General features: G+C 47.2%; 1 protein-coding gene across 6 annotated transcripts in view; it reads right to left on the bottom strand.

Annotated features, from left to right (window-relative positions):
• SMARCAL1 (SWI/SNF related, matrix associated, actin dependent regulator of chromatin, subfamily a like 1) overlaps nt 1–13,868 on the bottom strand; it is a 59,894-nt gene that overhangs the window by 23,994 nt on the left and 22,032 nt on the right. For all 6 annotated transcript variants that reach the window (XM_047721002.1, XM_047721005.1, XM_047721003.1 and 3 more), the window contains 2 exons: nt 11,538–11,603; nt 3,503–3,643 (listed from right to left, as the gene is read on the bottom strand). In XM_047721002.1, coding sequence (XP_047576958.1) covers nt 3,503–3,643; nt 11,538–11,603 — 207 coding nt within the window. The remainder of the gene's footprint in view (nt 1–3,502; nt 3,644–11,537; nt 11,604–13,868) is intronic.

The following is a 13,868-nucleotide window of genomic DNA, read 5'->3' as shown; positions in this document are numbered from 1 at the left end:
CCCAGCACAACCAAGCTGAGCTTGGTTGTTCAAGTGAGATGAACACAGCGTGTTGCTGCTGGTGGTGGGGATTGAAGGGAGGAATGGCGAGCACAGGCTTTGGCTAGTCTGCCTGAGACCAGAGGTGGGTTTAAGGGTACCCAGGCAGTCCTTCATAAAAATGGTTTCTTCGCTTAGTAGCTCATGGGAGGCAATGAGCAAGAATATCTATTCCGTCACACAGCTAGAGAAGATGTTAAAATGAAAACCGTGTCTTGCGCTAACAATCTTATTCAAAATAGAACCGACATCTACAGTCCTGCAGAAAATGAGGTGATGTATATTCTGCTGCTTTATGTTTCCAGCTGTTGTCTCCCTTCCTGTCTCCACCTCCCGTGACCATAAACCGCCTCAGGTAGAAGCTAGGCTTGTTCAATTTCAATGGTCAGTGGACCTAGTCTCCAATGGTGAAGACATGGCAGGTGTCCTTTGCTAAACAGAGAACAGAAAGAGATGGTCAAAGGTGGAGAAGTAAAATGATCAAAAACTGCTTCTTCTTTAAGAAAACACTCTGAAATCAACTAGAAGTTCTCAGCAACTGTCTTCAGGCAATGGGGTCGAAAATGAGCTCAGCAGGGGGCATTCTCTTCAGTGGCTTCTCTCAATGCAAGAAGCTAGTCACAGTGAAAAAAAAAAAAAAGGCAGCCCTGCTATATGGGCTGCATTAAATAAAAATCTTACTGGGAACAAGCAGATACCATAATTAATTTGGATAGCTTGCTCCTATGTCAGCTTTTAATCTTGTAGGTTAAAACCCCATATTACCAAAGATTTAAAATTTAGAATATTCACAATCCAACAAGCTTTTACCGAAAATTTACCCTGTAGCAGGCACTGGGCTACGTGGAAGGAGAGGAAGGCACTGTCTGTGTTTGTTTTCTTGGTTGTTAGTGGTGGGGAGGGGGACGCAGTGAGACGGAGAGAAAGGATGAATTTAATAAGGGTGGCATGAAGACTGGAGGGATGGTGGGCAGAGACTGGGGACATGGGAAGGGACAGTCTGGGAGTAAAGGCAACAAATTCTGTCTTTGGCTCCTACCGTCACTAGCTGATCATTATACCATGAGCCTAGATAGCCAAGGAAGAAAAGATCTTTTCCAGAAAGTGGGTCACTTGCAAATAGGACGGAGGTACGAATCACTCATGACGAGTTTTGCGGGACCATGACAACCATGTGGAATCTAATCTGGACTGATTCACGGGGAAAGTGCATTACGGATTTTGTTAAAGAAGTGTATGGCTTTAAATACATTTAATAACAGAAATTTCCTGCCTCAATAAGTGGCTAAAAATGGTTTGCAATTAACTTTGCAAAGCACTACAATTTACATTATAAGTACTTTGTTTGAATGTAAGTGGGTATTTTTAAAGTACTTGAAAAGTTTTTTGAAAAAAGTACTTAAAAAATAAGGCAGACAATCTTATTTACATCACAAACTTGCATAGCAAGGCTTTTTCCTCAAGATGGCATGCGTCATGGGTAAGCAACAGCCATTTCTCCAAAGTGTCAGCATCTTCGATGCAAATAGCGGCTCAGTATGCTTGTCATTTGATCACAAAACAGGAATCCTGAAGGCCTGAACTAATGGGAGTCTTCAAGTCAGGTAGGAGCCTCTGCAGCAGAGGCTATGACCACAAGAAAGAAGGAAGGCATAGCTTGGGTTGTAGTGTCGAGGTTTACGAAGTTACAGCAGGACAACTGAAGAAAAGGAGAAGTGATCTACACTTGAGAGAGGGGCTGGAGTCTACCGTTCTAATTCATGGCCATATGGACCCCCGTGGGAACAGAGTTTGGGAGTTTGACCTTGCGAGATGAAGGTCAGCCGCTGGAGGATAAATTCACTGCCCTGGCCACTCTCAAAAACAGAGATGAGAAAGAAAAATCAGTGAATCCTTCCTTGGGTTTTCCAATTGTGGAAGTTCCAGAGCCTGGGTCAGAGAGAGCTACCAGGGTCCCAGGAAGCAATGCCAGCCAGCCTGGCCCACAACCCAACCGTCCTCATCTGCGAGGTCGTCAAGCAGGAGTTGGCCTTCCACCTCCCACAGCCACGCCAGACCCTGGCAGCCCAGCAAACAGATGAGCTGTATCCCACTGGCAGGTCTGGAGAGAGTGCAGAAGGCACTAGCAGCCAAGAAGGAGGAGCCCCCTCCTGAAGAGAAAGTGGCCCAGTCCCAGAAGAAAACAGCTCAGCTGAGTAAGGAAAAAAAATGAACACCTCGGCAAACAAGCAGCTGATTCTCCATGTCATCCTTTCTTGAGTTGTTTTTGGGGAAGAACACTGGAAACGTGCACAGGCTCTGGCCAAGCTGGTTATGGCTGCCTGACACTGAGAGGTACCCCCAGCTCAGGAGACACGCTGGGGCCACCATGAACACACTGCTGACATGGAGGGAGGCATGGCCACAGACAAGGAGAGAGGAAATCGTGGGGATTCTGGTGAGGAGCCTCTCTGCTGAGAAGGACAGTGTCCCATGCTCAGCTGGCTTGATCAGACTGATGAACACTGACTGACGCAATGGCCCATCAAGAGGAATGGAGAATCGGTGAACAATGTCATTTAAACATTAAAATGTTCATTTTCAGGCTTACAAAAGTAATCCACTTTGGTGTACATTATTTTCCAATCATATATGAAAGAGAGGTGCGGGGAGAAGGAGGGTTTGGGAAGGAGAGGGAGATGGAGAAAGAGAGAAGGAATGAATGAATGAATGATGGGAAAAATCTCGCATCCTACTTTTTCCCCCACTCTTGTATTTCCCCAAGTCATTAAGTACTTTTTTTCAGTTAAAAGAAATCGAGGTTTTGGAAATCAAGGGTGTGATTGCAACGGCATTCACTGTTACAAGCTCCCTCTGCCATTCTTGAAGACTGAAGCTGCGGAGACCAGAGCCCCAGAGGCACCTGCCCCATTGGCACTGTGTTCCTACAGGTAATCTGTAGGTCAGGGGCACCTGCCCTGCTGGCACTATGTTCTCACAGGTAATCTGTAGGTCCAGGGCTTCTGGCCTGTCGAGCAGGCACAATTCACTGTGATGAGTCCATGTTTTTTTTGGCTGATGAGAGCCCACTGAGGCAGCTCCAGATCACTCCCCCTCTACCTGTTTCAAGGCCTCTGCTGTGTCTTCTGTGCAGAGGGTACAGGCCCCTGCCATACCCCTAGCTCACCTCTGGGCACTTCTCAGAGCTCCAGGCACCTATAAAAAAGCCACCGGGCCCCTTATTGGGAAACACTACCCTAGAATCATAAGCGTTAAAGCTAGGAGGGACTGTTCTTATTCTCAAGGACACAGGAAGGTCAGAGTTAGGGGCAAAGCAGGACGAAAATGTGGGTCTGGCTCCCTGGCCAGTGTGCTTCTGATCAACCATGGCCAAAGAGAAGGAACAAAAGCTAAGTATCAAAATCAGGGAGAGGGACAGGGTGGTGGGGGAGAGGGGTAGAGAGGGAGAAGGAAGAATAAATACCCGCTTGGCATCACAGTAGCGAAGTCCAAAAGCATGAAACTGAGGGAAGAAAGTTGGCCTGACCCCGATGATCTGGGTGTAGAGCTCTGCGGGTCGGGACATGGCCGGTGTGCCAGACAGCAGAATCACCCTCTTCGCAACCTAGAAGACAAAGAGCCAAAGGTGCTGAGAGGGCACAGAGGAGAACCTAGGGACTATCCCAAATGCCCCACTAGGATTGGAGCTGGATGTCCCAGGAAGAACAAAATCCCCTGGAATGCAATAAGAGTACCCCTCCCTTCCCGGGCACCCTGACTGCTGGCAGTTCTGCAGTTTGCTCCTCTTGGAAACCAGGCAGATCTACATCCCAACGACTCCACAGGCTGGCCTCACTCCAGATCCTAGTGTGGCCCAAACCTGGAGACTCTAAGCAAAGGTACTGTGGCCAGAGAAGAGGAACACACATGTTCTGAGACCCTCATGGTGTGACCCATGTAAGCAGTGGGATGCTGCACCCTAGGCTGGCTTTGTCACAAGTCCCTCCATCAGGACTGAGCATGTGATATTGAATTCCAACCTTTCCATCTCCCTCACTGTGAGCGTCTTGAGATCAGGGCTGTGGTCACCTCTATCTTCTGAAACACTTAAAAATGTTTGCTGTATGCTGAGAAATATTCCGCTACCCAATGTCCCTGGGGAAGATAGATAAACTCCAAGAATCCAGCATTGGAAGAGGAAGTGGAAGTGGCGGGGAAAGGAGGTCTGACCAGCCTCCGGAGCGGATCTCTGATATCGGGGTTGAACTTCCGGTCAGATCCTGACACGGAGGAGCCAGCCTTTCTCACCGCCAGGAGGCAGAGTCGGGGTGGCCTGTGCACCAGCCTCTCCCTGATTTTCTTCGGAGGAAAAAAAGGCTGTCGCTAACTCAGCTGCACAATGCTTTGACCCCAGAGCTCCCTAATTTCACTCATTTTGCAGGTAATAAGGACTTTCAAAAGGGGGACACAGGTCCATTTACCCTAAACTCAGCCTGTGTGTGCAGCAGCCTGCTCAGCAGTGGGCAGGATGGAAATAAATGGTCGATTCCAATGATGAACTCCAGGTTCCTCACTTGGCTAGACCCCAACCTGACCTGAGGAGATCAGACCTAAATACTGCACCTCTTCCTAAGATGGGAAAGAGGGTGAGAATAAAGAAGACACCCCCCACTGTATTAGGACACAGAACAGCCAAAAATTCTTAGAAGTAAAATCCATTTCAGCCCTGTTGTCTACAAACACCTTGTTAACCACTGTAACCTTGAGTTAATGAGGAGAGTATAAGGCAATGGCAAGCAGTAAATCACCTAGGGGAGAAAATGAGGTTTTCAAATGGATATGCTGCCTCATAAAATAAATAAATAAAGGTGCAACAGAGGGAAGAAAAATGTTTCTTTATAAATATACAATATAAACAACTCCCAAGACGCACTTTTGCCCTCACAGTGACTGGCAATACCTAATTCCATTATGACAGGAGAGCTGAATTTCTCTAGCTATAATTTTCCACAGTTCAATTACCGAGGCTTCTAATTTCCTGCACCGTTTAATGCAGGCTCATTAAAATAACAATGAGCTTCTCGAATGACGTCTGTAGCATCCCTTGCCATGGCTCAAGACTGCTTCAATGAAACGGGGAAAATGAGAAGTCTTATCAATAAGAGAAAATCGGCCTATCATCCCAAACCAATTCCCCACATCGCTGCTGCTGTCTGGGGATGGAGCCTGGGTGGAGACAGCTCACCGATCAGGTGATGGAAAATAACTCCCAGGTTCTCGGCTGGTACTTACAGGACAGAGTTAATTCTGAGCCCATTCTCCCATACACTGCCCAGACTAGGGGTGATGTGACCATTGAAGACGGACATTTGCAGATGCTTAAAAAGCAGAGGCATCATTATGGAAAAAGAAAAAGGCAAGCCTTGAAAAGAAATCAGAACAGCGTCTTTTTTATTCTGGAATGATTTAGCCTGCTCCCCACGCAGCCCCAACAAGTTGGTACTGTCATTACTGTCGTCCAAACGGTCTTTAATCCTGCCCAGCTGCCCATGATTTGTGGGCACCCTCCACCTGGAGAACCTCCAATTTCGGAAAACAGAAATGCATAAAACTATGTAAGTCAACACAGAACGGAACACTTTACAGTCAATTCCCCTGGCTAACAAAAGAGCAGCACTCAGGAAACCCATCATGGAGCGATGCAAAACAGTCATTTCTGTGTGATGTCTGAGAGAAATGGTGTGATTCACAGGAGCAGACGCCACTGGGGGCAGATGACCCTCGAAGACAGGTTCAGTCTCCTCAGAGATTAAGGTCATCAGTTCAGCCCTGAGGAACAAGTTGCTAGCAGGACAAGTTAGTGGATGTAATTTGCCAAGGAGAATCTAATCCAACTCAGAGTAAATAAACTACACACAGATCTTAGATCAGCCAAGAGAATGTTCTGTTGCAAAGAAGAGCTGAAATTGTTAAGTTCATATGAGAAACAGCCTGGGAATTCTTCATCATTTTCTGTTGTTACATCTTTTTTTCCAACTTAGCCGATAACTTGCTTTACCAAATTATTCTGATTGGGTATAACACACCTCAGCAAGACTCAAGACTGGGGAAAGTCATGCTCCCCAAAGCGGCACCCCATTCTTGCCCCATGTTATTCCTAATGGTACTCTAAATGAAGTCTGGTCTATAGGTGGAGTCCCCTGTGATTCAGAAGTACCGCTTGAGAAGGCTGGGGACATCAAAGAGAAGGTCACGCCCATGCCACCCAAGTGTCCTGATACACACAAGCCCCATGTCACAGGGACGCTGGAGCTACGCTGTCATGACTTCAGCAGTCATCATAAAATCTTCAAAAACAAGGAGAATGGCAAACACAGGTTGGGGGCATGGGACCAAAAGTACACAGATCAAGAAGAAAGGCAGGATCACAGGCACGAGCCAAGAAGCAACAGAAGAGTCAACACCTGTGGTTAAATCTAAACCCTGAGAATAAGAGGGAAAACTCACTCTTCAAGAGCCATCCAGTGACTGGAATCTGGGAGAAGATCGAAGTTCTTCCCTCTCTCGGGGACATGCAAGGCCAAACCAAGACGAATGGCATCATTTACGGCCCCTGTTAACCAGAAGCCACTCCAGGGATCTGCAGAGGGCCACCTATGGCCCAATGATACCTCATAAATGGCCTTTCTGACTCCAGTTGGGTCAGCATATTTCACATAAAACGGTTCCTTCTAGGATCTAGCCTTCTCCCAAAAGGAGACAAAGCTCCAGTCACAAGTCTGAGAGCTACTGCCAGCACCAAACTGATTTGCACAGGAACTGGAGTGCTTTCAAAGCAAGCAAGCGTCATTGCTTTGACAATAGCGAAATACTGACGCTATGTAAAAGGTAACGAGTTCTGAGGGAAGAACAGAAAGAAGGATGTGACTATAAGTGTTCTGGTCCAAAAATACCAAAATGTACAAGAACACATCCAATGGCATAATTACAGCTAAGGAAAGTTACGTTGTTTCAAGGCATGCATGGGCATAGCTGTTATTAATCTAACACAGAGGCTCAAATTAAATATTAAGTACATTTTTTTCCTCTGGAAAAAACAGTCTATTTCCCTTAAGTGTGAGACTCCAGTAATTTCCTTCCTGATTCTGTGATAAAATGGAGGAAATTCACCAGAACAGCAGGACCACAAGGGACTCCTCCTGCAGCCTCGTCACACTGGGAGAGCGGACCCTGCCAATGACACCACTTTCTCTTCGGGCTGAGAGGGGCCAAGAGCATCTCTTCTAGACGCGGGGACACTGGGTTTTCTACCACGTGCTTGCATATGATGTGAAAAGATGGTCATCACAGTACTATATGTAATGGCTGAAGACTGGTTACAAACCCATAAAAAGGTAGCAGATGATATGTATTATGATATATTTACACAATACAATACTATCTGCAAGAATGAGGCTGAGTCATCTGAAATGAGGTGAGATGATTTCCAAGATACACTATTCACAGAAAAAAGGCTGGAGCAAAGCGGTGGTTGAGGAATACTATAAGGAGGGAGGAAGGAAACACGCACACACATGCTTAGCTGGGCACAGACTAAATTTTAGAAGTGAAAGTGAGACTCTGGTAATGCTGACCGCCTTCCGGGACAGAAATCAAGCAATGAGGGGCCCAGAGGTGGGAGAAAGAGTTATTTTTCACGGTACACCCTTTTGAATATATCATCTACTTAAACTCCTCTAATGAGAAAGGAGAAAAGAAAAAGCTCGTACATTTCAGGCCGCTCCTCTTGTTTCATTTCACCAATCAATAGAGATGTAAAAAGGACTCTTCCCACAAAAAGAGAAACAGCTATTTAGTAGGAAAGGACGGTGGGATTCTGAGGGCTTTTTCCTGTAGAGAAATAATCGAACACTGGCCTGGCAAGAAAAAGCGCTATAAATCAAAGAAAAACTCAAACACATACCTCACTGCTCTAAAATAAGAGACTGATAGCATTCAGGTTGCAGTCTTATGGAGAAGACTGGGTGATTCGGGCTGAGGGGGAGTGAAGATGGTTATGCCTGGTCACACTGGACTTCAGAGGCATCGATCAAAAAGTGAACTCCTGGCCCAGCAATTCTGTACATAAGAATCTGTCCCACTAGGTCAAAGTGTGCAAGCTACGAACATGCTGATGACGTTCACTTGCAGAATTATTTATAAAATAGCAAAGAGATGTCCAACACTAAGGGTTAAATTATGGGATGCATCCATCCAGCAGAAGGCTCTGGAGCCATTAACAATGATGACCTTGCCCTGCAATGGACATGGTAATGGTGGTTTCCTCTGTCAGAGGGAATTAAGGTGATTTGAATTTTGTTCCTCACAGCTTCCTGTTGCCTACTTCCACACGTGTACATAAAAAGCAGAACTACCTTGCTTAGTAGCCCGAACGAACAGTGCTGTGAGGGAAAAAGACGTCACATTCCCCAGGGGACCACGACACCAGTTTCCTACAACCTAAGCCACGTGTGCCCCACATGCACCTTTATGAGACCCCCACTTGCAGGACACAATCTGGCCTGGCTAGCTCACACTCTGTAGGATATCGCCAAGTTACCTCATCACACACATTTGCTGAACATGGCTTGAAACATTAACTCTGAGAGAACATTTCTAGGAGATGCACAAGTCAGAGGATCAAGAGGTACTAAATTAAGCCCTTATGTGGCTTTTCAAAGGCATATTTTACTTCTCCCAAGTCTCCTCTTGTTCAACACCATTTAGGTCCATGTCTTCAGAGTATCCAGATCAGTGGTTCTCAACAGAGAGGGAGAGGAGTGATCTGCCCCTCCCAGCGCATGTCTGGCAGTATCGGAAGACAATTCTGGTTGTCACCACTGGTGTGGGGGTGGCGGGGCCACTGGTGATTAGTGCGTGGAGGCCAGGCATCCTGCGAAACACCCTACGGGGCACAGGACAGCTCTGCACAGCAAAGAACGACCCAGCCCAAAGTGTCCACGTTGCCAAGCCGGAGAAACTGATCCAGATGAAAATGCAGCAGACAAATGAAAGGTCTGGTTAGCAGAATGGCTCATAATGCCTCAGCCCTGCCTCCACTCAATCCCACCAGCAGCCTGGAATCCTGTGAAGTCAACATCTCAGACGAGAGGGGCTTCGAGACACCCCCATAAACAGCAGGCTATGTTCACGGTCCTATCCTTCAGCGTGTTAACTCATCCAAGTTCTGTAGTAAGTACAGAATCATCTAAACTAGGTAACAGCTAAAAGATTGGTCTTAAATGTATCCATTTGAAATATACCCACGATATTAAAGATGTAAATGTGGCTTTAAAAGGTCTGGCCTAGAAGTGTTATGTTTCAGAAGCAAGTATGTAGTCCAGCTTGCCCAGCCAGCGACTGGTAGGCTCAGTCGGTTAAGCGTCTGCCTTCGGCTTAGGTCATGATCCCAGGATCCTGGGATCGAGCCCCATGTCGGGCCCCACATCCGGCTCTCTGCTCAGTGGACAGCCTGCTTCTCTTTCCTTCTGCCCCTCCCCCTACCTGTGCTCCCTTGATCTCTCTCTCTCTCAAATAGATAAAATCCTTTAAAGAAAAGCTTTCCTCTGCACCTGTAGTGATATACCCTACTTACTGCACAGCTGCTTCTGAGCAATCAGGGGCACAGATTTAATTCTAGGTATGGCTGTAATACTAGAACCACGGTAAGAAGATCTGTTAATGTTTTTCTTTTCTTTTTTTTTTTTTTTTTGAAGATTTTATTATTTATGTGACAGAGAGAGACCCAGGGAGAAAGGGAACCCAAGTAGGGGGAGTGGGAGTAGGAGAGGAAGAAGCAGGCTTACCAAGCAGGGAGCCTGACATCGGGCTCGATCCCAAGACCCCAGGATCACGACCTGAGCCAAAGACAGATGCCCAATGACTAAACTACCCAGGCACCCCCTTTTTCATTTTTTGAAATATTTTTAAAATTTATTAGACAGAGAGAGAGCACAAGCAGGGGGAGAGGCAGACGGAGAGGGAGAGAGAGAAGCAGACCCTCTGCTGAGCAGAGAGCCTGATGTGGGACTTGATCCCAGGATCCTAGGATCATGACCCAAGCCAAAGGCAGACACCCAACTAACTGAGCCACCCAGGCGCCCTGAACATTAACATTTTTCAAAAGGAAACATATTGAAGCCTCCTAAAAGGACCGCCACTCTGAGAAAAAACATTTCATTTCAGTGTGTCCATAAATATTTATAGGTAATGTGAGCAGAGAATCAAGGATTTTAAGTAAAGGACTTTGAAATCTGGAGCACAGAACGTAATCCTGCTTTGGAAGACGAGTCATGTTACTTGTTATTCCTAAAACAAAAGAAAACAAAGCCTGAAACGAGTAGACAGTTGTGCTTTACAGGGGAGTTGGAAAAATTAATTTTCAAATGTTAATAAGCTTCACCAACACTGAGCATATTTGTCTTCCCTAGCTGACGTACAACATAGAGCTTCTTTCAAGCAACGAAAGGTGCAGTTCAAAAGTGTGGCACACCACAAAGGCTGCTTTAGGAAAGCATACAATCGGGTGCCTGGGTGGCTCAGTTGGTTAAGCGACTGCCTTCAGCTCAGGTCATGATCCTGGAGTCCTGGGATCGAGTCCTGCATCAGGCTCCCAGCTCCACGGGGAGTCTGCTTCTCCCTCTGACCTTCTCCTCACTCATGCTCTCTCTCACTGTCTCTCTCTCTCTCTCTCTCTCAAATAAATAAATAAATAAATAAAACTTAAAAAAAAAAAAAAAAAAAGGAAAGCACACAATAAACACGGACTTTTGTTTGCTCAGTCTACATAAACCAAAGTAGATTCTCCTGAAGGCATCTGTGAGAGGTTTCTATCTGGCTCTGAGAAAAAGCGACTTTCCTAATTGTACTAGTGTTCCCTGATATTAAGAAAAAGCTCACCATAAAAAGACGGAAGGCAGTCTGGGGGCCTTCGCACTGTCTGGGGCAGGATGTGGGAAAAGAACACTCAGATACAGATGAGAAGCTACGCGAGGTCCACGCCGCTGCCTGCTCTGAAGGCTCGACCCACCGAAGCACTCAGGCCCCAACTGAGCCCACCAGAGGAAGGGCTGTGGGTGGCTGAGCCTCTCAATGACCAAACAGGCTTAGGGAGCCCCGGGAAAAGCATCAGCTTACGAGGTAGGTCTCAGCTTTGTGGGGCTTCTTTCTGCTTCCTGACGGCCTGGTTCCGAGTCTGTAGGACTCATCTCCCTTGGTTCTCAGCACCATGAGAGCTCTGCCCCCACAGAGACTGAAAAGACAGTTCCTTAGCAGGAAGTTAGGAAGAAAAACAAGTCTGGCGCTGAAGCCCGACACAGTGACGGCTGGAGTCCACGCTAAGTCACGTCCATGGCCCGCAGCCCCTCGCCTCGGATGAAAGCCTTTGCTCTCCTTGACCCCCTTGCCAGCCTGAGCAAGATACAACGAGCCCTCAATGCTGAGTGGCCTCAAGCTCCACACCTGTTCTCCACAGGACTCACCTTGAGGAGGGGCATAGCTGCACGACAGCGGGCGGTCTTAATGTTCTTGAGGAAGTGAGACTCATCCTGGAAAGAAAGGGTCACACAGGTGAACAAGGCCAAATCCTGAGTGGATGATGGAGCCGGAGCCCACATTAACCTTGACCCTGACACGGAGCCACACTGGGGACGCCTTCCTTGGTTTCTCATTCAAGGAAAGGGTTGTGGGCCTCAGTTAAGGACCTAGGTTCTGGTGCCGCTTCCCCACTTTATTCCGGGCAAGTCGCTCCATCTCTGGGGCCCCTGGCCAAGTGGGAAGCGGGGTTAGTGACTCTGCCCAGCCCACCTCACAGGCAGCACTCAACGGGAACTGCTGAGAGATGGTTTGCTGCTTAGTAAGAAACGCCTAGCGTCTGCACAGCATGACGCCAGAGCGGGCCCACTGCGTGCCTCGCCCTGGTGAGCAGCAGTGGCACCCAGCTCCTGCCCCCCGGAGCTCACCAGACGCCACAACCGAGCAGACAGCGTTGTAAGTGCCTGTCACTGAGGAAGTGTGAAAAAGTACTGTGGGAACTTGAGGAGGGGGAGGAGACACAACGCCCATCCTTAAGGCACTGTCAGGTTTATCACACAGAGCTTGATTATAAGCAAACTAGAATACAGCATTTTCTCTTTTTAAAGACTTTTTTTTTTTTAAAAGATTTACTTATTTATTTAGGAAAGAGAGAGAAAGTGCATAAGCGGAGGGGAGGGGCTATAGGAGAGGGAGAGAGAAACTCAAGGAGACACCACAGTGAGTGTGGAGCCCAATGCGGGGCTCAATCTTGGGACCCTAAGAGCAGACCTGAGCCAAAACCAAGAGTCAGGTGCTTTACCTGTGTCACCCAGATTCCCCAGATACTTTACTTTTTAGTAATCTCTACACCCAACATGGGATGCAAACTCACAATCCTGAGGTAAGACTCATGTGCTCTACTGACTAAGCCAGTCAGCCACCCCTGTCGTATTTTCCAAAGCCAAATGAGTAACTAACACATTCTTAGTATTTGGGGAAGAAATTTCTATTTTGGTACACATTCAAATTACCTGCTATGGACCTGAGCACACACAGTATACATACAGGTACATATGGACCTCTCTACGGTGCCAATTTCTCCATGGATAAAATGGTAAGACACCGCTACCTGACTTACCAGGCTGCCGTAAGTCATAAGGGCTAACACACATAAAGCCCTTAGAACAGTCCTACCACCGAGCCCAGTAAGCACTCAGAGGTATGGGCCACCCTTTGATGGGGACATAGAGGGGATCCTGGATCTATCTTGAGAGGTGATCTGCAAGAAACCTGCTGTTCCATTTCAGCTATGATGAACCAATATGGTTCTCAAAAGCACAACAGAGAGGAGCGCAAGATGAACCGCAAATATCAGAACATCTGTTCCTAGAAACCTGGGGTGTAACATTCGTACTCCTGTCTAACGACGAGCCCGCAAGACAGCCAAGAAGGAAACGGTTTATAGTGAGAAACAGCAGGAAAGACAGAGGATGGGGAAGGGAATGAACCCTTTTAACCAACGGGCTAAAATGTTGCACTATTATAACTAACCACCGGGAGTGGCTTCCATCTGAATTCTCTTCTAAGAAGTATGACATCTTCGAGCTGACACTTTATTCCTTCCTGTAACATTTCTCTGAAATCAGAAGAGGACAGGGATCTTAAATAACTGAAGACAAACTAACACGGGTGGTGAGTGGCTTGCCAAAAATCATCTGGCAGACTGAAGTGTTGAGCCAGACTCACATGATGCAGTCCGGCTCTGATCAGTGATGACCCATCTTGCTGGCCTCACGCCTGTGGGCACATCACGTGAGCGCTCTCAATGTCAGTTCCATCAGTGGTGAAAAGGACACAGTGTCTGCCTCAGGGGCCTCGGGGAAGAGGGGCAATTACGCGTCAAGTACCTGACACATAAGAACACGCAAGAAATGAAACCATTGGGGCGCCTGGGTGGCTCAGTGGGTAAAGACCCCTGCCTTCGGCTCAGGTCATGATCTCGGGGTCCTGGGATCGAGCCTCACATCGGGGGTCTCTGCTCAGCGGGAAGCCTGCTTCCTCCTCTCTCTCTCTGCCTGCCTCTCTGCCTACTTGTGATCTCTCTCTGTCAAATAAATAAATAAAGTCTTAAAAAAAAAAAAAAAAGAAATGAGGGCATGATTCTTCCTACACACTCGAGAACCATCACTGCCATCCCAGGATATTGCTTTAAAGGTCTGCATTTCATGTGTATGCGGACATACTCTCAGAGCCACACCTGAATTTATGCCAAACCAGAAACAACTTCCCTAAAGACT

This window comes from Lutra lutra, chromosome 3 (assembly GCF_902655055.1).
Source record: "Lutra lutra chromosome 3, mLutLut1.2, whole genome shotgun sequence".
NCBI classification, from domain to species: Eukaryota; Metazoa; Chordata; class Mammalia; order Carnivora; family Mustelidae; genus Lutra; species Lutra lutra.
This window is presented reverse-complemented; position numbering and strand designations above follow the sequence as displayed.